Here is a 25,068-nt window from a genome sequence, read left to right as displayed (position 1 = left end):
CTGGTAACTCTGAGTTTTACAAATATTGAGCTAAAGTTTGGTGTGGTAGTAGCTGAGCATCATCACGTGACAGATTCAAATGGGAGTAGCTCGTTTCTCCTGCAGAGCCTTCACTTGGTTCTGGTTCTGGTTCTGATCAGAGAACAAATACTGAAACGTGCACGACAGTTCTCTAGATTTACTCAGGAACAAGAACATTTTCTTTGGGTCGTGTCTTTTTCTTTCTCTCCTCCAGAGAAGGTGTCGTGAGCGCGCGCAGTGGGCGGACCTGAGAGCGCAGGGCGCGTTCACGGCGCGTTTGGAGCGGTACATAAAAGAGTCCGCGACCCGCCGGCCGGTGGACTACAGACCGGATCGGACCTGACGGACTCCGGGACCCGAACCACCGCCGGTGATGCATTTAAACTTCTATTAACTTTATGATTTTAAAACCAAAATCTTTAAATGATTTTTTTTGTTTCACTGTGTGTGTTTTTTTTTTGTTTGTTTGTTTTTGGTCTAGGATGAATCAGGTTAGCAGATCATTTCAGAGAACATCTTAACCTACAAGGATTTCTATTTCTTGTGTGCAAACCTTAATTACCAACAGATTAACGCTCATTAACCCTATTCTATTAGTATTTTATTAAAAATCTCTTTTCTGCAGATTAACAGTTGTGGATTATTCGCCATCGCCGCGACAGATTTTCGTCATCAGTAAAAAATGAGGAGGGGGGAGAGGGGGGGGGGGTCGTTTTGTTCTTTTAAAGCCATTAAATCTGAAAATGACCAGAATTAAACTGACGCTGCTTTCAGCCAATGACGAGAAGCGGAGCCTCAGCGTGAGCCAATCAGAGCAGAGCAGGGCGGGGCCTGATGGCTGACTCACGGTGAGCTCAGGTGAGAGCAGCAGAGGACACTCCGCTACCCGAACAGAACCGGTCGCCCCTCCGTGAAGATGATGACGTAATAAATTATTAAACTTCTTGACACGTGACCAATCAGCAGCCGGGGGGAGATACCTGAGCTTACCCTCCTCCCGCACCGCGCCACCTCCCGGGACCTCTATATAACTTTGTATTAAATGGTAATGTGTTCAGATAGTAATCATGTGCAACACGCGCGCGTGACCGAAATCCGGGTCTGAGAGAGACGATGTGCGCCGCCGCGGGAGCGCGCAGCCTGTTGAGCGTTTAAGAGGCAGTTTCTGCTGCTTTTGCATTTGTAAACCATAATAATATTAATATTTAAATACCTCAGATTATAGAGATGTGTGTATTTTTTCCTCAAAACTCATAAATTTCTCTGTGAAAGTTTTTCAAGGTGTTTCATCATAAATATTTTTTTAAAAATTAGTTCTACACATTGTTTTAACAATAACTTCATATATTTGGAGGCTGTTTGGATGAGCTAAACTTGATCACTGTGATAAATGTAATTTAATAAGTGATCAAATATGAAAATAAATAGTATTAAATTAATACATGAGCTGAAATCCTGTAAATATAATCCCTTTGAATTAATTAATCATTTTAGGGTAGAAATCTGTCTAAGTTAATTTATACTCTTCAAAGGACTTTCTGTGCTATATATATATATATATATATATATATATATATATATATATATATAAACTAGAAGAGTTAAAGCCCGTCGCTTCCTTCAGAATGATCTTGATGCAGCAGGTTAAAGTTTTCTTAGCTTCAACACTTCATTAGAGAACACGATACTGTGTACTTTTACTAAGGTCATGTACACAGTATACTGCTCTTTACATGAAAACCTTTGAGAAACCTGTATATTTTTTCTGCTTTAATCCATGTGTACAGCTTTTGTTTTTAACAACAGTCCTTTGAGAATATGCCTAATTAAGTATATAAATGTATATAATTAGATTATGAAAAGGTTTTTAATTGACCTTTGGGCCTGATTTTTAAATGTGTAATTAAAGTGTAACTCCACATGATGCTTTCTGTTCTGATTTCTCATAACTGGAATGTTTTTTTTATTTGATTTATTTTTATCTTTCAGGCTCAACTTTGGTTGATTCAGGTCAAGAGAAGAAATCTACGGTATGCATGACGTACGATCATGTGTCTATCGTTGATCGTTTTGCAGACTTCACTCCCTGTTTTATGCGCTCGTGCTTCATGATGACTTTCGTTCTTTCACTTGTTTTGTAATTGCAGACCTTTTAAAAAAAATAAATAAATCATACACCAGCTGAAAGACGCCTGCTCTGGGCTACTTGTTAAAGGTGCTCTGCAAATAATGAAACCAAACATAAAGTGGTTCTCCTGGGTTAGTTTTCCAGGTTTGTTGATCTGCAAATTGGACCTGCAGGTCTGCACTCAATGTAAACAAAGCCTTTGGGTGAATCCGCCAACATCCAGCGTGAGTCATGTGATTAGGCTGGCTATAGGTGAACGTATGGCAGGAATGGACAAGCGTAGAATCTCAGGGAAGACTTTCAGGTGAAAATATGAGTAAATCTGCTGCTGAACAAAAACGATCAAAAGAAAGACTGAATAAGACGACGGCCAAGCGGAAATACAAGTGATCAAGCAGGGTGGTGCAGCACCATCAGGGTTCAATTAAACCTCTGCTAGAGAGGAAAATTTACTGTTTGACCTGTTTCAGTCACTTTGGTTGTTTCAGTAAATAAACACGACGTGTCGTTTTCAATTGAGGACATTTACAATCGACTTGAAAGAGTATTGAGCGGATTACGTCTCTTTATGAATCTATTCGTCTGGCTTTACTTTGCAGTTGTACATTAAAAATACTTTTCATGGTTTTATTTTTCTCTTAACTTGGTTTTATTTGCTGCCACCCAACTTCTCAGCTGTCTGGTGTTTGAGTCACCTTCTGATCTTGTGCACTGGGGGTGTGCAGATGTAACTGACAACATTTCTTGTGCCAGTCTTCAACTGCTGTTTTGTCCCACCTCACCCCCCAGGCAAGGAGGAACCCCACAGGTCCCGGAGGTCAGAGGTCACCATGGCCTCCCGTTCGGCTCACATCTCCTCAGACAAGCGCTTCCTCATCTTCTTTGACTTTGACGAGACCATCGTAGACGAAACCAGCGATGACATGGTGGTGCAGACCGCCCCGGGTCAGCACCTGCCCAGCTGGCTGAAGGACACCTACGAGCCCGGCCGCTACAACGAGTACATGCAGCGCGTGCTGGGCTACCTGTCGGAGCAGGGCGTCACTGAGAGCGACCTGCGCGGCGTCATGGAGAAGATCCCCGCCACCCCCGGGATGCTCAACCTCTTCCAGTTCCTCCGCATGCGGCAGGACTTCGAGGTGGTGCTGGTGTCCGACTCCAACACCTTCTTCATCGATTCGTGGCTCCGACGCGCCGGGGTCCGCCAGCTCTTCCACCGGATCTTCACCAACCAGGCCACCTTCAACAGGAACGGGCGGCTGATCCTGCGGCCCTTCCACTCCCACGACTGCCAGAGGTGCCCCGTCAACATGTGCAAGCAGGCGGTCGTCAGGGACTACGTGGCGCGCAGGACGCAGGAGCGCGGTCGCCCCTACCAGAGGGTCTTCTACGTCGGGGACGGGGCCAACGACTTCTGCCCGACGCTCTTCCTTGGCACCCATGATGTGGCCTTCCCGAGAAAGCACTTCCCCATGCACCAGCTGATCACGGAGACCCACGAAGCCACACCTGGGGTGTTCAAAGCGGTGACGGTGCCGTGGGTCAACGCAGAGGAGGTGATGGCGCGCCTCCGGAAACATTTGGCAGAGTAGAGAGTGGGTCGGGGGGGGGTGAGTCCAGCCGGTAACTTTAGGCCATAATCTCAGGTAAAATTGTCAGAAATTTAATGTTCAAGGCAATAAAGTTCATGTCAGGGCTGACGATATATCAAGAATTATCATCGTAACATCAGGGAGCGCAACATCTGCAATAAGTCCTCGACAAATATATTTAAAGTACCGTGTGTTCATGTTCTGCATGTTTGATACATTCGGTGAGTCCAACAAGACTCCCCTTGAGCCCCACACCTGGTTTACATGAGAGCCGTGACGGAAGAGAACTCGGGTTTATAATAATAATAATAATAATAATAATGTGTATGTGTTGTCATCATTTATGTTCCCATAAAATGGTGAAATTGGTTCTCTGCATTTAACCCTTCCACCACCAGGTGGTGCAGTGTGCAGCTGTGGAAAGCACCCGGGGAGCAACTGGGGATAAGGTGTCCTGCTCAGAAACACCATGAGATGTTTATCGTGCAGCATTAAATATCGCACGTCAAGTTTTTCTAACACGCAGCCCTTCTGTGTGTGTGTCACTCCTCTATCCAGTGTTTCGGTTACAGGTCGTCTGACCTGGATCATAAAACCCTCGTGGTCTAAAGAGGAAGTGTCAACTCAACCTAAAGTTAATGTTTTAAAAGTTAAACAAACCCTGGAGTCACAAAGACTTGTAGAGGATTTAATGAGACCATAAATGTATCGTTTTGCACGTTACAGGCTAATGCAGAAGTTCTTGTATTTACTTTTGCAGGATGTTAAAAGATTATCGTTAGGAGCTCCTTGATAATATTATTGAGTGATTTCCTGAAAAAACACTTTTTCAAATGAACCGATTAATAAATTATAACTTCTAGTTCCACAAAAGTGATAACAGCGACCTGATGTGCATTTAAACAATTCAATGTATTCAATGTTTTTAATCAGTTTAACAGTTTGTATTACCAATGTGTGTGTTTGTGTGTCACGATTTGTTCCTGTAACTTGTTTCCGTTTTTGTTCTTACTATCTTTGTCCTACAAAATGAAAAATAAAATAAAATAAAACGCACCAGCAGGAATAAAGCCATAACCTGAAACACCGTCTGTGACTGAATTATTAAAACAAAATCCACTTTAAACTTGTAATTCATGGAGCCATTTTATAGGAAGCCCAGCTGTAATTACTTTATTTTTCCCTACAAAGATTATGAAAAAACATAAGTCATCTCTTCATTCTTTACCCTTTGCTTCAAGCAGCTAGACCAGGGGCTACCTTTGCGATAAAAATAAACATTTTTGCCACTTCGCTTATTAATTACGATGTCCGGAGCTGCAAAACCTGCTCCAACTGCGTCAACTGGTGGCTCATGGGCCACTAGTTTGTTGGAGATGGCTTTTTCAGCCAGTGGGGGTGATATTATAAAATGAAAAATGTCTATTATTATCATTTATTGATATTTTTATATTTTAATACAAAAGATAAGACCAGATTCATGTAAAGAAAGAAAAAAATATATAATTTTAAACTATTAAATCACAGAACTCTGCAGTTCTCTTAATTGCTGAAGAATTCAGTATTTTACTTAAAGCATAAAGTTATAGAGAGCAGGTCAGTTTGTTGGATAGCTAATTAAATTTTTAAAGAAAAAAAAACATTATTTTGACTTTGATCTTTTGTCTTTTATTCTTCGAATCATCAAATATTCCTTCTCAGCAACTTGTCTTAAAGATATTCCAAAACATTCTCAAGGTTTTGAGAGAAGGATCACGCTGAGAGACTGGAAGTTGACTTAAAGTGGCTAACAAACCGCTAGCATGATGTTTTATGCCATGTATTTGTACTATTCTTCACATATTTGAAAATGACAGGAAATCTGATAAAACTTGCCATTTTCATTGTTGCCAATAATTAAACTAAAATTCAGTTTTATTTTGGTTTTGATCAAAGCCTGAAAGAGCCGCTGCAGAGGCACCAAAGCGCCACATGTGGCTCCAGAGCCGCAGGTTGCGGACCCCTGAGCTAGCCCTTCTTGTAATCTTTCAAAATGTCAACTTTTTTCAGGCAGTCTTTCTGGTATTTTTTTATCTTTTTTTTTTTTTTGTATGGCTGCTTTTTCACTCAAGAGTGGATTAATGTTGATAACAAAAGACAAGTCAGATAACAGATCAAACAGTTCTTTGAGCATTTTTATGCTTGAATGATTAAAGTCATTTTAAATCGTATCTTTTGGCACTTTGTTACCTGCAGCCATGATTTGTTTCCATTTGTTTAGTTGAGTGTATGAATATGATCAAGGATAACAGTTTGACAAACAAAAAAATAACATTTTAGCACAAAGAAGTTGATTCCCAAATATTTATTTGCTGAAAACTTGACATGATCAGTTAAAGGATGATGAATTCCTCAGATCTTGATAGTGCAGATTTTGTTCTTTAAATCTCAGGTGCTCTGGACTAAACTTCTAGATTTCTGAGGATGCTTTCGATCTGTCCAGGGTGTCCCCCGCCTCTCGCACAGTGACTGCTGGATATGGACACCAGTGACCTCCGTGACCTGAAATGGAAGAAGCGGGTAAAGATAATGGACGGATGTGGATTGTCTGCTTTTAGGACTGACGCTCTTTTAGCCCTATTGTCCACAGCTTGAACTTTCTTAAAGCACATTTTGTGCAATATCTTGTCAGTACAAGAGTTGGGGAGAACATTCATTAAAAACCAGCTAAGGTCTAAGAAATGTATTCAAAGAACCTTCAAAATCCTTCATAACTAACTAGAAACGACAAAAGACTCTGCACAGTAATGTAGGTTAAAATGTGTTTGTTTGAAATGATGTTAGGTCACTTCGTTGCATCAGTTTGTTCACCATCAGTTCTGCACAAGTTCTGCAGGCATAAACTTATTCAAAGTTAACGTTGAACATAATATATCCCGAAAGCAAATGTGCATTGCCATCTAGTTGTTACAAAAGGTAACTACAAATTTCAAATGTTTGAGATATTTTGTCTTTTAAAATGGAGGAATTTATGCATCTTTTAGGGCACCAAATGGAGGTTCAAAACTATATATTTGTTATACTTGCTATATGTCTGTTGTTATTTCACACGCAGCTGAATTATTTTATGTTGGTAGAAGCCTTAATTAGGCATCTGAGTTAACTGGGGAGCAGGATCTGCTTTCCACCAGCAACCTTTAATATTCAGTTCAATTTCAATTCAATTAAGTTTATTTATATAGTGTCCATTCACAACAGAAGTAATCTCAGGGCACTGAACGAATACATTCACGTACATTATAAATGCCATTAATAAAGTTATATATTTAAGGAAGGAAGGATACAACCTTTAGTAAGTAGCAAAAATAATGTTAGAATATATATATATCCTACATGTCTCTACGTGAGTGCAGCTACAGCGTGCGCTCTCAGGACATTATTACCTGCAGTGTTCCCTCAGTGAGGACTGAACTAGACAAAAGGAACTTCTCCTACTCCGCTCCTGTTTCTTGGAATATTTTGCAAAAAGATCTGAAGCTCTCGACCTTGACCTTTAAGTGGCTTTAAGAATCTGTTGGACTCCTGTCGGGGACCAACGCAGACATGTACCTGTTTTTAGTTTTCTGCATTCGCCTTGTAATCTTGCTGTTTTTGTTACTTTTTTTTGTCATCTTATTTGTAAAAAAATAAAAGACGATCTGTTTTTTTTTTAATTTTTTTAATTTTTATCATTTACCCTTTATTTATCCAGGTAGTCTCATTGAGACAATGGGATTTACCTCTCTAAATAAAGGTTGAATGAATGAACTAACCCTAACAGAATACCAGAGGGTTAGTGACAGTGATGCGTTTGTCCGACAGGGGGAGACAGATCTCCAAATAAAAACCATAGAAGAAGAATGTCCTAAATATATCAATAGAAGAAGAAAGTCGGCCACCCGCCTGTGTCATCTCATGCGCATGGCGTTATATGAATGAATATTTGCTCATTGTAACATCAGCTTTTTATCATTTGGATTTTATATTTATTCTTCAGTTTCATCTCATATTAAAGGTACGTGTTCAGCAACATATAAGTAATAGCTTTGTGCTAAAAAGTAAGCTGGAAAGTGTGAACAAAAACAACGTAACTCTGACGTTGCGTGCAGTCCGTTTCGTTCCCTGTTAGCATGCTAGCATCCTTGTTTTTGGTAAAATATTAACTCAAGAAAAGCATTTTCCATTTCTATTAAAGTTTTCAGTTTCCTTTATTTTCAGTGAATGAAAATACGAATTAGTTCGAAAGTACTTAAGTCTGTGCGACGTTCAGGGTTAGCATTAGCTTTTGTGCTAACATTACTATTAAAAGCATAGAAAATATTCTGCTGAGGTGCATAAAATTACAAAGAGTTGTAGCTGGATTTATACCACAAATGCACGTGTTTGACTGCTAAATTAAATGTGAATGAATCATGTATATATAGATTCATCATCTTACTGGCTTAATTTCTTAAAGGTTAAATTTGTTTGACTCTTCTCAGAGTCAGAGGTTCTTTATTGTCATTCGCACCTCATGTGGTACATGTGGTGGAGCGAAATTATGTACACAGGGTCCCAGTTACATCCAACAATAAAATGTATAAGAAAAACAGTAATAACATCTAAGATATGAACTAAGAAAAACATCAACTAAATATACACTAAGCACTCATAACATAAAACATTGAACATCAGCACAAACATGAACATGAGTCTGTGAGCAGATGTGCACGCATGAACACATCAACATTGAAACAGATCAGCAGCAACATGAAACAGATCAGCAGCAACATATGGTTTTTCACAGTGATTATTCTAGTTAGAGATTCATGAGTCTAACAGCCTCAGGGTAGAAGCTGTTCCTCAGTCTAGTGGTTCTACACTTAATGCTCCTTAACCTCCTTCCTGAGGGGAGTGGGGCAAAAAGTGTGCGTGCTGGGTGAGTGGGGTCCTTCATGATGCAGGTGGCCCTCTTCCTGCATCTGGAGGTGTAGATGTCTGTGATGGTGGGGAGGCCTACTCCGACAGACTTCTGTGCAGCCTTCACCACTCGGTTGGTGGTGGAAGGAAGGAAGGTGGTGACTCTACTCTCTTCTGCTGATTTTGTTTTTAGTAAAACAAAAACATAGAATTACTACTTGTTATCTCATGTGCATTTATATAGGATGGAGGCTGATTTGTACGATGAGTTTGGGAACTACATTGGTCCAGAGCTGGACTCTGAAGATGACGACGATGAACTGGATGCAGAGGACAAAGATGTAGATGAGGTATTCTACAAGCATACTACACAGCCTTGCACCGTTATATTTTTAAATTATTGTCCCATGTATAATCCTGGTATTTACTTTGTACAGGGTGATGAAGATGATGACGAGCCTGCAGATGCTGATGAGGATGTCCCTGGCATGGAAGTGGTCCTGCATGAGGACAAGAAGTACTATCCCACAGCAGAGGAGGTTTATGGACCGGAGGTGGAAACTATTGTTCAGGAAGAAGACACACAACCTCTCACAGGTGAGAGACATTTAAATGTTGATATGCAAATTTATAATGTTGTAGAGTTGGGTTGATCTGTGAATTAAAGAAATGATTTGTCAAAATCACAAACCTACTATAGTTTTGACTTTGAAAACTGGTTCTGCATTTCTGCAGAGCTAACATTACTTTTAAAACCAGTCCTGAACTGAGTTTGTTTAATCCATTTACTCCAGCGCTGCTTTCCCAACATGTGCTGTCAGTTCTTTCTTTAATGACATTTCTGTTCCATGTAATTAGCAAATAATATTTTCTTTTTCAATCTAACTCGGTTCTTCAGCTTAATTTGTAAACTGCCGCTTATGCATGTAGGATACTGTTTTCTATGTAGAAGTAATACAATAAAAAGTGTTAGCAGATTAATTCCAGTGCTCTGTGTTTTTTAACACACCTTAATGTTTGTATTGTTTTCTGTTTATACAATTTAGAGCCCATCATTAAGCCTGTGAGGCACAAACAGTTCACGTTGATGGAACAGGAGTTACCGGCCACCGTTTATGAAATGGAGTGAGTACCCTGTGTTTAAACCTGGAGGTTAAGTTCTGTAGAAATATTGACAAAATGATGCTAATCCAGTTGACTGGTGTGTGTTTTTAGGTTGTGACATCGTTTTAATCTCCTTTTTTTAATAGATTTCTTGCAGATCTGATGGACAGTCCTGAGCTGATTCGTAACATCACCCTCTGTGGTCACCTTCATCATGGCAAGGTTGGTATTATTGCCGCCTCTGTTTTACGCTCATTACTTTGTATTCCTAGTTGGGTCATGTCCTGGCCATTCTCCCCGAGAAGACATGTTTGAATAGTTTGAATGTAGGCTTCTGACATGACCGTGCTGTAGACTCATCAACAGCTCACTGAATCTAATAACGGTTTGTTTTTTTCTCATTCAGACCTGTTTTGTGGATTGCCTGATTGAGCAGACACACCCAGAAATCAGAAAAAGAGATGATGCTGATGTGAGTGTGTTAACACTAATTCAAGGTATTAACATTTTATATTTAAAGTAACGATGACCGATGTAATTTTGAACTTTTTCAGCTCCGGTATACAGACATCCTTTTTACAGAGCAGGAGGTGAGTGGTGAGATCAAACGTTGGAACCATGAAAAGTGATTCACTCAGTTTCAGTTCCTCCTGTGATTGTGCTTTCTTGATTGTGTGTGGTTTATATTTCTATAGAGGGGGGTTGGCATCAAAAGCACTCCTGTCACGATGGTCCTGCCTGACTCTAGAGGAAAATCTTACCTTTTCAACATCATGGATACCCCAGGTGTGTTTGTGTGTTGTTTTGCAACGACCCATGTCTTCAACTGTCCAACCTTGTCCTCTAATCTTCTTGTCTGGCCATTTTGTAACATCACACAATCTGATTAGGAGTAGGAGCAGATGGGCAACTTGGATGTATACAGAGTTTGATGGTTTATGTTGCTATTCACTTGGATTGTATATTGTGCAATGAAAGACCAAAAAAGTGACTTCAGATGTTCATTTTCCTGAAAGGCCACGTGAACTTCTCTGATGAGGTCACATCCAGCATGAGGATCTCCGATGGGGTTGTCCTTTTCATTGATGCAGCAGAAGGAGTGAGTTGCCTTCAACTTTTTCCCTGCCCTTGTGTCGATGCTCTTAATTCATTCACTTGACACAGATTTTTTCCTGTTCAGGTGATGCTCAACACCGAGCGTCTGATCAAACACGCCGTTCAGGAGCGCATGGCCATCACTATCTGCATCAACAAGGTGGATCGGCTCATCGTTGAGCTCAAATTGCCTCCAACGGACGCTTATTACAAGCTCCGCCACATTGTGGATGAGGTCAATGGTTTGCTCAGGTAATTTGAAAAATCTGGCTTGTTTTATTGTTTAGAGAAGCTGAAATGTTATTGTATAATAATGTACAAACAATTCAATTTGAAAGGGAAAAAACATCAGGTGAAACGGCAGACAGAAAATGTTTATTGATCTTTTTAGATATGATCTATTGCTTCTTCAAACTGTTCAAAAAATGGCGTTCGGGTCACTTTTGCTAAGCTACGAGCTAAGCTAACAGGCCAACCTCGGGGAAAAAACCTCCGTCTTGTTGAATCTCCAAAATTCACGGTTGAAACTTGTGCCTTTGTCCAAAAAGATTTTCTCTGCAAAAAGAAGCTGAGAACTTGTTTTCTGATTTATTTTATTTTTATTAAAAGCTTCGTGTGAAAAATGCTAAAGAGATCAAAATACACCGAACATCCGCCATTTTGAGAACAGAAAAAAAGGAAGGAGGGACAACCCATGTCAAGTCAAGGGGCCTCCCTCCCATTTTTCTTAGAGACGCGCTGCTCGCTCCCTCACTATCCATCCTTCGGTTCAAACGGTTTTATACTGCCATCGAAAAAAGGTATTACACACACAACAAATTAACAAACATTACTTCTTAAATTTGACAATAATTACTAGTTATTGTCAAATTTCAAACAATTTTATCGTTTATCGCAATAATTCCTGAGAAAATTAATCGCCCAGTAAAATTTTACGTGACAGGCCTAGTAACACACGGTGTATTTGGGATGTAAGATTATTATTCTACCTCTGTCCGTAATGTAAAAAAAGAAGCTTCCTGAAGCGTCCTTTCAGTTTATGTGCCTGGTGAATCGTGGTGCAGTCGTCATGCCTTAAAGAGGGAAACATGTTCATTCTGTAGAGTCGGTTACTTTCTGTTCTCTTTGCACGTAATGTTGCTGAAAATGTTTTCTGCTGTTGGGTTTTCGTTGGTTCAATTTTTACTAAACTTTTAACGAGATCGGAGCTCAAGACGATTAAAGCTTTAGGAACCCCAGTGGATTACTGGTTACTTAGCACTGTTGTCTCACAGCAAGAAGTTCTCCGGGTGTGCTTGGGTTTTTCTGAGTGGAGTTTGCATGTTCTCCTCGTGTTTGCGCCCGGTTTCCTCCCACAGTCCAATAAATGTTATTATGCTGCCTTCAGGCTCAGGTCTCTGTTGTAAAAGAGGTTTGTGTTCTTAGGTTTGCCTGGTAAAAAAAAATAATATAAAAGTTCCCAAACTTTTACTGCTCGGCTCTTATTTTGTGTGCTTCAAGTTTATTTTTGTGTTTTTCACAACCTGAACGCGTTTTTTTTTTTAATAAAAGGCACCAAGATGTTAGTTTGGACATTCAGATAACTCGATTTGTGAACACGTTGGACGTCTAATAATAATTTTGCTCCACCACATGTACCACATGAGGTGCGAATGACAATAAAGAATCTCTGACTCTGACGTCTGAAAGCTCTGAGTCGCTGTGAAGAGTCTGCTTGGTGACCGGGCATCTCTTCCTTTTCAGCACGTATTCCACGGACGAGAACTTGGTGGTGTCTCCTCTCCTCGGAAACGTTTGCTTTGCCAGCTCTCAGTACAGCATCTGTTTCACCCTGGGATCATTCGCAAAGATCTACTCCGACACCTACGGTGAGCTGGACCCGTCTGTCGTGACGACAGTCGTTTTCACGACACCGACCTAACGCTGTCTCCTGTTTGCGTCTGTAGGCGATATTAACTACAACGAGTTTGCAAAGCGGCTCTGGGGGGACATTTACTTTAACCCAAAAACGTGAGTAGCCAGTCTTTTTCTGCAACATTAAAGTTCTCTTTACTTACTTGTTTTTTCTTGTGTTTAGTCGCAAGTTCACCAAAAAAGCCCCTAGCAGTAACTCTCAGCGCAGCTTTGTGGAATTTGTCCTGGAGCCTCTCTACAAGATCCTCTCACAGGTTTACCACGCCTTACTTTCTTTAGCAAATGCAACATAACGGATGAAACTGCCAAACCTGCTCAGTGTGTAATCCTTCCCTAAATCCTGTTTGTGTCCAGGTGGTCGGGGACGTGGACACATCTCTCCCCAGAGTTCTGGATGAGCTTGGGATCCACCTGACCAAAGAGGAACTGAAACTGAACATCAGACCTCTGCTTCGACTGGTCTGTAACCGCTTCTTTGGGGAGTTCACTGGTATGGCTTGATTTCTATTTTAGTTACACTCGAAATATCTTTATTTTTATATAATTTTTGTTTTATTTGTGTTCAAAATTGACTGGAAGATCTTCATTTACCTAAAAAAAAAATTGGTTTTATGTTACCTTTTTTTTTTAACGATTTAGAATATTTGTGGCTATGTTCATGTCTTGACTTAGATTTTTTTTTATTATCATTTTAATTCCTGTAAAACCAAAATTTGACTTCTCAGTAGAAAAAAAAGTATTAAATTATTAAACATAGTTTGCTTTTAGCATTAGAATGGTTTCGTTCTTTTCTGAGTGACAGAAGATTTTGTGTTATTGTTGGTAATGGTGTATCTGCTTCGGTGCCTCTTTCCTGTGGAGTTCCACAGGGCTCGATTCTTGGACACATTTTGTTTTCACCCTTATCTGCTTCTTTTGGGGTCTATCCCAAGGAAGCATGGTGCATGATAAGCATGATGGTTTCAAATTTCTTAAGTTTTAATGACCAGAAAACTGAAGTGATTGTGTTGAGCCCTAGATCTACTAACAGATCTTAAGTCTGTTACAAACCTTGAGATGGTTTTAGACTCTGATTTTAAGTTTAATAAACAAATCAACTCTGTTCTACAGAAAAGCTTCTTCCACTTAAGGCAGATAGATAAGCTTAAGTCAGGGTTGACCTCATCTGACCTTGAAAAAATAGTCCATGCCTTCATTTCAACCTGACTAGATTACTGTAACACGCTTTACCAGTCATATCTCCATTTCACGTCTTCAGCTCGGCTCTTAACCAGAACTTGTAAATTTGAGCATATTTCACCAGTTTTGTCCTCCCTTCACTTGCTCTCTGTGCATGTCGGAATTGAGTTTAAAATTCTTCTGTTGACCTTTGTGCCTAAATGGACTTGCACCCTCATACCTCTCTGAGCTACTTCCACCATATGTTCCTTCTCGAGTACTGAGATCATCTGATCAGCTGCTTTTACCTAAAACCAGGTCGAGGCTCAGAGATCGGGATTTTTCAGTCGTGGACCCTAAACTTTGGAACAATCTGCCCCTCAACATTAGACAGGCCACGCCACTTCCTGTTTTTAAACCTCTTTTAAAAACACACCTGTTTTCAGACTTTTAACACCGTGTGATTTGATTTAGTATTTTATTGTTCTGTGTTTTTATGGTTTTTCTTTTGATGCTTTTAATTAGGGCTGCAACTAACGATTATTTCAATAATCGATTCATCGGTCGATTATTTTTTCGATTAATCAACGAATCGGCAAAAAGTCAAGTCACATTTAAAAAAAAAAAACAAACAAACAACGTTTGACTGATATAGCAATTCGCACAAAAAAACAGGTTGCTATTTGACTATTCTGTTAGTAAAATATTGAATAATAAAAAATAAAAGTTAGTCAAATAGTTTTTAAAAATAAATGTACACAAAAGTATATACAAATGTGTACTTTATACCTGCACAATATGTAGCTACTTTGTAAAATGTGTCATTGAGGGAAGAGTGTAACCTGGATTAAAAGTGTGGATTATTGTAACCTGGATTAAAAGTGTGGATTATTGTAACCTGGATTAAAAGTGTGGATTATTGTAACCTGGATTAAAAGTGTGGATCATTGTAGTGAAGCCTTCGTCTTCAACCATCGACAGATGGTTAGACTGACGTTACGTTTTCTCTCTTGAAACAGAACAAAGTGTTAAATTGTAGAGACTCACCTGCAACACATGAAGAGTTGTATCAGCTGCAGCTCCTTCCTCCTCCTCGTGACTCCGACATGTTTACGTTTATCTCCGTGGTTCTCCCGTGTCGTGTCGTCACTTTTCAAAGCTGCATGTTTCTCAGTTTTTATCTTTGTGAAGAGCTCCCACACTTTGGAGGACTTGGGTCGAGCAGTTTTCTCTGCGTCGGTCATTTGTAAAATTTATTTAATTTCCTTTGAAAACAGCGACTCTGCTCTGCTTCCTCCTCCCCCCCTCGCTCTCTTCAACTCGAGCTGCAGAGTTTTTGTTATTTTTTCGAGCTTTATTCAGTCAGCAGCGTTGACAATGAACTGCAGGTGAACGAAACGGCTCTGCAGCGCCGTGAAAGACGCTTAATCGCGTGACACAACGAATCGATAATGGAATTCGTTGCCAACGCTTTCAATCATCGATTTCAATCGATTCGTTGTTGCAGCCCTACTTTTAATAGATTTTCAGTACTATGATTACTTTTATTTTCAACTTTTCCATTAAATTACTTCCATTGTTTGTTTTTTTATTGTTAAGCACTTTGGTAGCAGCTGCTGTTTTAAAAGTGTTTTATAAATAAAGTTAATTTGACTTGAACAGACCATAAAATCAATCATAATGTGAAGATAGCTGGTCATCTTGTTGCACTTTCTGTAATTTGCCTCATGACCTGACAGTTTCTGTGTTTTCTGCAGGCCTGGTGGACATGTGTGTGCAACACGTCCCTTCACCACAAGATGGCGCTAAGACTAAGATAGAGCACACCTACACTGGAGGTCTTGACTCAGAACTGGGAGAGGTCATGTCAGAGTGCGATCCAGATGTGAGCACAGCTGTGGTTAAACTGCTCACGGCTGCAAATTAAACCCAAAAGATTCATTGAATAAAGAAGTCGTGAGGCTTTCTTTGTCACCCAGCTCCTTGTTTTTTCTTCATATTCCTCGTCCGCAGGGTCCGTTGATGTGCCACACCACAAAGATGTACAGCACGGAGGACGGGGTGCAGTTCCATGCGTTCGGCCGGGTGCTGAGCGGCACCATTCAGGCAGGTCAGCCGGTGAAAGTGCTCGGAGAGAACTACTCGCTGGAAGACGAGGAGGACTCTCAGGTTTGCACCGTGGGTCGTCTCTGGATTTCTGTTGCCAGGTACGCGTCCAGTTTTATTCACCTTCAGTGGAGCCACAAACTGCTGATGGTTTAGTCAAATCTATCGTATCGAACACTATTTAAGATACCAGATCGAGGTGAACCGAGTGCCCGCGGGCAACTGGGTGCTGATTGAAGGCTGTGACCAGCCGATCGTGAAGACGGCCACAATCACGGAGCCCAGAGGGAACGAAGAGGTGAGATCAGTGAAAGAAACGGCTCTTGCGTCTTTAGCAATATAACCCAAAGTAAAAAACAAAACCTTTTCCAGGCTCAAATTTTCAGGCCTTTGAAGTTCAACACAGCGTCGGTAATTAAAATCGCAGTGGAGCCCGTTAACCCGTCAGAGCTGCCAAAAATGTTGGATGGACTGAGGAAGGTGAACAAGAGCTATCCTTCCCTCACCACTAAGGTACGTCCCCAGCCTGGGCCAGCTCGGCCGCTCCAGTAACTAAACGTTTGTTTTATTCGTTCCGTGTTTTGGGTGTGAAAGTTCGGTTTGTCCTTCAGGTTGAGGAGTCTGGAGAGCACGTCATCCTGGGAACAGGGGAGCTCTACCTGGACTGTGTCATGCACGATTTACGGAAGATGTACTCTGAGATCGACATTAAAGTAAGTGAAGTTGCTCTTTGTAACTGTACGATTACTTACGAGTGAATAAAGCAACACATCTGTAAATCGCATCAACTACATTTATACTGAAAGGCAGTAAAAATAATTGTCAGTCAGAGGAGTCATCTTTGTCTTTGACCTCGCAGCTGATCGTCCTTCTACCAACATTCCCACTGTGTCTGCACACGTCCAAATAAACAAAAAGTCTCACAAAATGTACTTTTACAAAAGATTTCCACAAAGAAAACATTCAGATCTCTTCAATTCATTTAAAAACGTCGTTCTCTGAAAACTTTTTCACCGTTCTTAATCTTTTTATTTCGCTTTTTCTTGTGCTCCGTTGAGCCTTTAGCTGCTATCATGCCAGTTTTAGCTTTGATTTAGTTTTGTTACAATTAGCTTTGGGCTGCAATTGCTAATTTTAGCCTTCAGTGCCAGTTTTACTTATTTTAGCTACAAATGGTTTTACTGTTTTTAGATTTTTTTTAGCAGCCTTTTTGCTGATTTTAGGCTTTTAGCTATTTTGCTCATTTTGGCTTTTGTCCAGCTTGTTTTAAAAATTCTTAAACACATTTCAGCGAAGTCCTTCAGCATTCATGATCAGTTTTTACAGAAAGTATGGGGAGTGGTGGCGCAGAGGCTAGAGAGGGTGGGCCTGTGATCGGAAGATTGCAGGTTCAACTCCCGGTACCAACAACCTCAAAATGTGGATGGAAAAAGTGAAACGCCCACACCTGCCTCCACCCTCATTTGCCCCAATCTGGGCCCATGAGCAAGGCACTTAACCCCCCCAGCTGCTCCCTGGAAGCCTTGGCTGGCAGCTCTCTGCTTCACATGTGCAATGGGAAAAATTTCCCCATTGGGAATTAAAAGAACACAATTAGAAATAAAAAATGAAAAATTTCTGGTTCTAGTTTAGGTCTGCAGAAGAAATTGTTTTATCTTCAGCTTCTCTTTCAAACACTATAATGCAATAAAGATTTTTACCTACCCATTAAATAATAATAATAATAATAAATGCTTAAATCCATTGTTCGCAGATCAAGCTGCTTGTTCGTTTCCTTGCAGGTTGCTGATCCAGTTGTGACTTTTTGTGAAACGGTGGTGGAGACGTCATCACTCAAGTGTTTTGCTGAGACGCCCAACAAAAAGTGAGTTGTTGGTTTGTTTTTTCAAGTTTTTATCCGGACAATTCAGTTCAGTTTATTTATATAGCACCGACTCGCAACAGAAGTCACCTCAGGACACTGCGCAGAAACATTGATGTAAATAAAAAGCAATTTAATAACATTATTTATCTGAGGAGACAAACAGTGAAAACTGTAGAATCTGAGCAAACATTACAGGATATTTAATGCTACTCAGCAGCTCCAAGTCTGTCTGTGTTGTGTAGGAGGAGGTTCTGATTCTGTCCTTCCCTCCAGCTGAGCTTCTTTCGAACGTGCATCGAGTGATTGACATATTGTGTGATTGACAGGAATAAGATCACGATGATTGCCGAGCCCCTGGAGAAGGGACTTGCCGAGGACATAGAGAACGAGGTGGTGCAGATCACGTGGAACAGGTGATGAACGAACTGATCCGCTCTGCATTAAATCCGTCTTCCTAATTAACAGACGTGATTTAGTGTGCCTTTCATGTCGGACGGGCACATTTAACTTTGATGTCGGCTTAATAATTTCTCCACTTTCCTTCCTCTCTGACCGTTTTCCCTCATTTCTTCCTTTGCAGAGATGAATGCGCAGACATTCATGAATGAGGATTGGCTCATTAATTAAATGCTCTAAAAGCAGATAATTATAGGAAACCTCCAGACTGAAAAAGTGCAGCTCTTTGTGTGCGTGTGCGCATTTCTCTGACATGCATCAAGTTGTGATCTGCAGCCGCACATGACCACAAACACCTCATTAAGTTGACTCACCTTGGCACATTGATTCATTTTCTGCCTGTAATTAAATTAAGCACTCAGAGCAGACATGCACTTTCCTCTTGTATGGAAAGCATGCTTGATTGCACGTTTTGCTGGAGAGAAGCTTCCTATCTGCGAGGCCATCTGGACCCAGTTGTGGCAGCATGAAGCTGCAACGCCACACACACACTTCACACACACACTTCACACACACACTTCACACACACACTTCACACACACACCCTCTTCTTCCATTAACCCCTTTGTCCCCCAAATAACAAAATCTCTAACGTTCCAGCTGACGCGCAGAGCTCGCCTCCTCCCATATTGTGACTGTCCTGATTTGTTTAACAGGAAGAAGCTTGGAGAGTTTTTCCAGACAAAATACGACTGGGATCTGCTGGCTGCCAGGTCCATTTGGGCCTTCGGACCCGACACAACAGGGCCAAACATCCTCGTAGATGATACGCTGCCTTCAGAGGTGGGTTAATGCACCCAAACTGAAAAACTGGATAAACTGCTGAAGCATTCTGAAGTTTATTTAACTGAAAAGGGTCATGTTCTAAAAATTCAGTCTTTCTGGGCTTTTTTGTGCCATCTAGGCCTGTCACGATAACAAATTTTGCTGGGCGATTAATTGTTTCAGAAATTATTGTGATAAACGATAATATTGTTTGAAATTTGACAGTAATTAGTAATTATTGTCAAATTTAAGCAGAAATGTTGGTTGATTTGTTTTGTGTGTAGTACCTTTTTTGACCACTGCATGGCAGTATAAGACAGTTTGAATCGAAGGATGGATAGTGAGGGAGCGAGCAGCGTGTCTCTTTAAGAAAAATGGGAGGGAGGCCCCTTGATGTGACATGGGCTGTCTCTCCTTCCTGTTTTTCCATTCTAAAAATGGACGACGCTCGTTGTGGTTTGAGCTCTTTAGCATTTTTCAAACAAAGCTTTTAATTAAAAAAAAAATCATTAAAAAAGTTCTCAGCTTCTTTTTGCAGAGAAAAGCAACTTTTTTACACAAAGGCCCGGGTTTCAACCGTGAATTTTGGAGCTTATCGATAGATGAAGCTTTTGTCCTTGGGTACTCATGTCCCAGGAGAAATTTGATAGTCAGCACGTCTCCGAGGCCGTCGGGAGTCTGATTCAGATAAGCTTGATTTTTGTTGTTTCGTCAGCCTTGAGTCCCATCTGGGCGTTCTGGTTCTGAAAGGGCCTAATTGTGGGATTCCATTCCACTGATCCACGCTGTGGGTCTCCTTCAAGGTCGAACCCACCACACTGACGAGTCCCAGAAGCCGCAGGTGGTCTGCGATTCTCAATCGCCTCCACCTTACGGTTAAGCTCGTAGACCAGACGATTTAAAGTTCCCACAGCGAGGACCAGACCTTCACACTGACTCGGGAGCTTTTCCATGGCCGAAACTGCTCCCGATGTCTTTTTTCAAAAGTCGATAAAACAAGAGCCCCGCCGATGCCAAAAAGCAGAGACCCTGCGATCATAAATCCAAATATGTAAACGTCTTCAACATCCTCCTGAGACAGGACTGTGATGCACATCATCTGCCACACTCCCCACGAATCCATGACGTACCCCACAGCGTGAGTCTCAGCTGGACACCCCAGGACCTTGTCGTTTTGATGAAAAAATCTTATCAATAGTTGAACGCCCACGATACCAAATCCATAATCTTCTTAATTTATGTTCGGGAGATGTGACCCAGGCGCTTCAGACACACAGAGAGCAGAGCAGGAAGAACGGGGGAGGAGAAACAGAAGCTGCCACCTCGATGAGAGTCTGGGAGGAAGATCCTCTGAAATGGAGAGTTCAAACCTTCGCAGTTGTAGCCCAACCTCTGGGTGCAACAGTAGCTTTTGATTTGTGTTGTACGGTCAGACTGCACAAATTCTTTATCATCAATCATGTTACATTAGTTGGAATTACTTAAATGTGATTAACTCTAATATTTCTTTATGGTGAGGATGTTGTAAAACGTGCCTGCAGTTGTCAGAACAGACTCAGTCTGCTGCAGATAACAAAGTTAACTGAACTTTAGTTACTTGTTTACTAACAGACTGGAATAAAATAATGTTGGGTGATTTTTGTAATCCTGCTGGAAACTGAGAATTGTTCTTTTGTAAACTGAAGCGATCCTCGTTCACCTTGTTGCTCATTTCTTTTCCATTCAGTCATTGATCCGATTCAATACTTGGCCATGAATTTGTTAAACGTTCCTGAAGACTAACTTTGTTTTCATTTGGAAACATAAAAAATGACAAAAAGTCATTAATTTAAGTGTTAAATGACATCGTTCTGTCTGTTTTAGTTCTTGTTTTGTTTTTTTCCTTTTATATCGGCAAACGAGTAAAATGGCTGCTGATTTTTTGTAAATATATGAGAAATGCATCTTTGCTTATTGCTTTAAATCCGTACGTTTGACGCTTAATTACGTCATAAGTTAAATATGTGTTAAAATAATGGTTGTGTCTGTTTAAGCAGCAGATTGAAGTGTTTAACTGGAGAGTGTTTGTTGCGCAGGTGGACAAGGCGCTGCTGGGTTCTGTCAAAGACAGCATCGTTCAGGGCTTCCAGTGGGGCACCAGGGAGGGGCCTCTTTGTGATGAGCGTACGTCTTTACATCTCATCTGGTTGCTGAAAACAAACCTCGAGTCTTCTAGCTTCTCCACACCAAAGTGTTGGTTGGTGCAGACGTTGCGCATGCGAGGAAAGGAAAACGTTTTTGAGTGTTTTTTCTGCTTTCAGCCATTAGAAATGTGAAGTTTAAGATCCTGGATGCTGTGATCGCTCAGGAGCCTCTTCACAGAGGAGGGGGTCAGGTCATCCCTACAGCCAGGAGGGTGGTGTACTCCGCTTTCCTCATGGTGAGCCCAGTCTTCCCAGCACCTTACCTGCTTTAAACCCTTCAGCTTTCACTGCGATCCACAGGTTTTGATTCAGTTTCACGTTTTGCTCACACGCTGCTTGTTTTTTATCAAACTTTTTTTTTTTTTTTAAACCTTTTTTGCCTCGCAGCTGTCATCACGAACAGCTGCGCACGAGAGTACCGTGATCATTTTGACTCTGCTTCACATTCCAGGCCACGCCGAGGTTGATGGAGCCCTATTACTTTGTAGAGGTCCAGGCTCCAGCTGATTGTGTGTCTGCGGTCTACACCGTGCTGGCTCGGAGGAGGTTCGTCCGTCAGTCCCAGCGCAAACTTTAATTCAGACCGTTTTTTTTTTTTTTTTTTTTTTTTTATTCATTTCATAACAAAATAAAATACATATCAATTAACATATATGTAATTAGAAAACAATTATAAATATAAAATGAAAGGTAGCAGATGAAGAAAAAATCTTATTGAATCTGCTCCTTATTTATCTAATAAACCATTCAAACAAACATATTCAGAAAATTATCAGAAACAAGTAAATAACTCAAGTAATATTTCAAATATCCAACATTTTTCATGAAATACATTCATATATATTTTTTTAGCAATTGAATTTTTACCATTTTCTTTAATACCGAGATTGATTTAGCTTCCTTAACATCTAACTCCAAGTCGTTCCACAGTCCAACACCCTGAATTAGGGTAGATCTTCCCTTCAAACTGGTTCTGAATTGCGGTTTAACAAAAACATCTTTCCCCTTAAGATTATAATTACTAGCTCTTTTTACACAATGCATTTGGATATTAGAAGGCAATGTATTATTATGAGCTCTATACATGAATGACAAAATGGTATAATCCACCAAATCAGGGAACTTCAACAACTTCATTTGACAAAATAATATACTCGATGGATGATAATAATGTTTACCCTTGATAATTCTTACAACTCTTTTCTGCAAAATAAAAATAGACTTTGTAATTGATTTACATGCTTTTCCCCAAACATTAACACAATAAATCAAATGTGGCACAACAATTGTATTATACATCAAATACAATGCTTTGTCATTCAGTAGATACTTAACTCTATAAAATATTGCGATAGATTTTAATATTTTCATTTTAACAGAATTTATATGTTGTTTCCATGATAATTTATCATCAATGATGACACCCAAAAACTTCACCTCATATACTCTACAGATTTCAGAATCTTCATTCATAACAAATTCAGACAGTTCTTCAAAAGACGTGTTTAATGTTTAAACGTGGTGTTTTTAATCCAACAGGGGTCATGTCACGCAGGATGCTCCCATCCCTGGTTCTCCTCTTTACACAATTAAAGCTTTTATCCCGGCTATAGACTCTTTTGGCTTTGAGACCGACCTGCGCACCCACACTCAGGGTCAGGCCTTTGCTCTCTCCGTCTTCCACCACTGGCAGGTAAGAACGTGGACGCACGCGTGCTCAAAGCGTCAACGATAAACGTTAAAATATCACCAAGTATTTACAGTTTTTGTGAACGTATGTTTCCAAGAACTCCCCGATGTTTGAGATGCAGCGTGAGCAGGAAGCGTCAAGCGACAGACTGATCTCGTGTCGCTCGTGCGCTCACTTACTCGCATGGATACTGCAGCACGTTTCCCCGCTCGGTTTCACACTCTTTAAGTGGCCAACCTCGTGCGCACGTCTGCCACTTCGCTTAAACCGCTTTTGATCCAGAGCACAGTGGAGTGTTGAGTCATTACTTTTTAATATTCGTTAGCCCGCCTGTCTGCTCTTTCTGACGTGTTTGTGTCTGCTCTCCGCAGAGCCGTGTCAGGGGAAATTAGCTCCACTTAGGTTAAGTTAATATTTCACTGCAACGACGTTGATCTGCGAGCAAATGTTACATATTTTCCCTTCCAAGCAATTTAAGTTTTATCATCCAAACTAATGCTTTATCCCCGTGAGGTGAGAATGAAAGTGTGTGACATGAAACTGGACATGAATTATTTATGCTCACACTGGAAAGTTTCTTGTTGTAATCCTACGGAGATGAGCTAAATTAAAGCCGACTGATTTAGGTTCTTCTGTATTAACGGCATTTCTTATACTGTCCGAGATTATTTCTGAAGTTTAACGTCAACCAAACGTATTGGGCACTGCCAAGTAGGAGGCAGCACCTATTATTATCCACCTAACAAAAGGTTTCTTAACCTTTTTTTTAATATCTTACTCTTCTAAGACGGAAATAGAAGTAGCATAAATTAGCAACAGGAGGACCGTACTGAATCGCTCGTGAAATGAAAGGTCCAAGTCGCTCCGCGTGTCGTCGCCGTTTGTTGTTTCATGTCGTGGCTCTGAGGGTCAGCGGTTGAAAACTAACGGCGTCTCTGTTCTGATCGTCCTCTAAGATCGTACCCGGTGACCCCCTGGACAGAAGCATCGTGATCCGGCCTCTTGAGCCCCAACCCGCCCCTCACCTGGCCAGAGAGTTCATGATCAAGACCAGAAGACGCAAGGTGAGCTTCCCCGCCCGTTTCTTTTTTCTAAACGACGCTGATGTTTTCTCAACCTGAGCGTGTTTGTTGCCGTGCAGGGTCTGAGTGAAGACGTGAGCATCAGCAAGTTCTTCGACGATCCCATGTTGTTGGTTCTGTCCAAACAAGACGCGGTGCTGAATTATCCCATCTGAGGCGACATTTACCGCAGCCGAAACCTCCTCCGCTGGAATTTACAGCTGATATTTGGGTTCACCACGTAAAAAATAAAACTGTCGCGTTTTAATTTGCCGTCTTTGTAATTTGCTCCTTCCGCTACAGAACAGATGTTATCAGTTAAAACAGTTCATGCGTTTGTTTCTTTTGTATTTTTTATTTTTATATGTACAAAATATTTGTTTTTGTAGAATAAAATGGGTTTGAATAAAAAAAAAACAAGTTTGTTCTGATGTATGAATAAAAAAAAAGGTTTTAATTCAAAAAGATCTTTGTTGCTTTGCATTTATTGTCATAAATTATTATAATTATTGTCGTTCCTGACGATTGGGCCATGAAACGACAGAGGAGACGTCTTCAGCTCCAAAATAAAGTCGTTGTTTTTGTCTTGAACTATTTTTTTATTTAAGTGGAGAAGATCTACAAAACTACAACAAACTGTTTTAAAATTATCTGAATTAACTGTTACCAAAAAAAACAAACTTGGTCAAATGCACAAAAACCTGAAGTTGAAGTTGCTCCCAACTTTTTCTACGCCTGTCGAGTTTTTGTGTAATATAAGGGACCGTGTGCGCTCTTATTTTGATGGTCAAAGGTAGAAACTTTTGGGAACTATTGTTACAAAAATTATTATTTTGCAGAATTTTTTTTAGTTAAAAATAAGAATTTAATGTTGAATTTTGGATCTACAAAATTTAATGATGGCTGAGTGGTTTTGTTTTGGATCAGAGCTGTTCAACTGGTGGCCCGGGGGCCAAATCGGGCCCAAAGGTGAGCTCAGTACGGCCCACCAATGGGCTCATTTTCAAATTTTAA

General features: G+C 40.6%; 2 protein-coding genes across 2 annotated transcripts; both read left to right on the top strand.

Moving 5' to 3' along the window:
* The first annotated feature begins 255 nt into the window (after positions 1-255).
* On the top strand, positions 256-4,088 carry phospho1 (phosphoethanolamine/phosphocholine phosphatase 1). Its single transcript, XM_037689253.1, has 3 exons — positions 256-391; positions 2,011-2,051; positions 2,939-4,088. The coding sequence occupies exon 3, from the start codon at positions 2,980-2,982 to the stop codon at positions 3,739-3,741; it is 762 nt and encodes a 253-aa protein (XP_037545181.1). The 5' UTR covers positions 256-391; positions 2,011-2,051; positions 2,939-2,979; the 3' UTR covers positions 3,742-4,088.
* Positions 4,089-7,584: 3,496 nt separating this feature from the next.
* Positions 7,585-24,354, top strand: eftud2 (elongation factor Tu GTP binding domain containing 2). The gene is made up of 28 exons (XM_037689238.1): positions 7,585-7,774; positions 8,903-9,008; positions 9,096-9,255; positions 9,705-9,783; positions 9,909-9,984; positions 10,169-10,234; positions 10,317-10,352; positions 10,458-10,548; positions 10,779-10,861; positions 10,943-11,109; positions 12,601-12,725; positions 12,804-12,867; positions 12,935-13,025; positions 13,126-13,261; positions 15,687-15,814; positions 15,943-16,136; positions 16,222-16,333; positions 16,408-16,548; positions 16,647-16,748; positions 17,817-17,899; positions 18,226-18,312; positions 19,012-19,138; positions 21,196-21,283; positions 21,421-21,539; positions 21,755-21,849; positions 22,843-22,996; positions 23,950-24,057; positions 24,135-24,354. Exons 2-28 carry the CDS (start codon positions 8,904-8,906, stop codon positions 24,228-24,230), a joined length of 2,913 nt encoding a protein of 970 aa, XP_037545166.1. The 5' UTR covers positions 7,585-7,774; position 8,903; the 3' UTR covers positions 24,231-24,354.
* The last annotated feature ends 714 nt before the right edge of the window (positions 24,355-25,068 follow it).

The sequence above is a fragment of the Nematolebias whitei genome, chromosome 15, assembly GCF_014905685.2.
Source record: "Nematolebias whitei isolate Nwh7 chromosome 15, NemWhi1, whole genome shotgun sequence".
NCBI lineage: Eukaryota > Metazoa > Chordata > Actinopteri > Cyprinodontiformes > Rivulidae > Nematolebias > Nematolebias whitei.
Note: the sequence above shows the minus strand (reverse complement) of the source record. Positions and strands in the feature narration are given on the sequence as shown.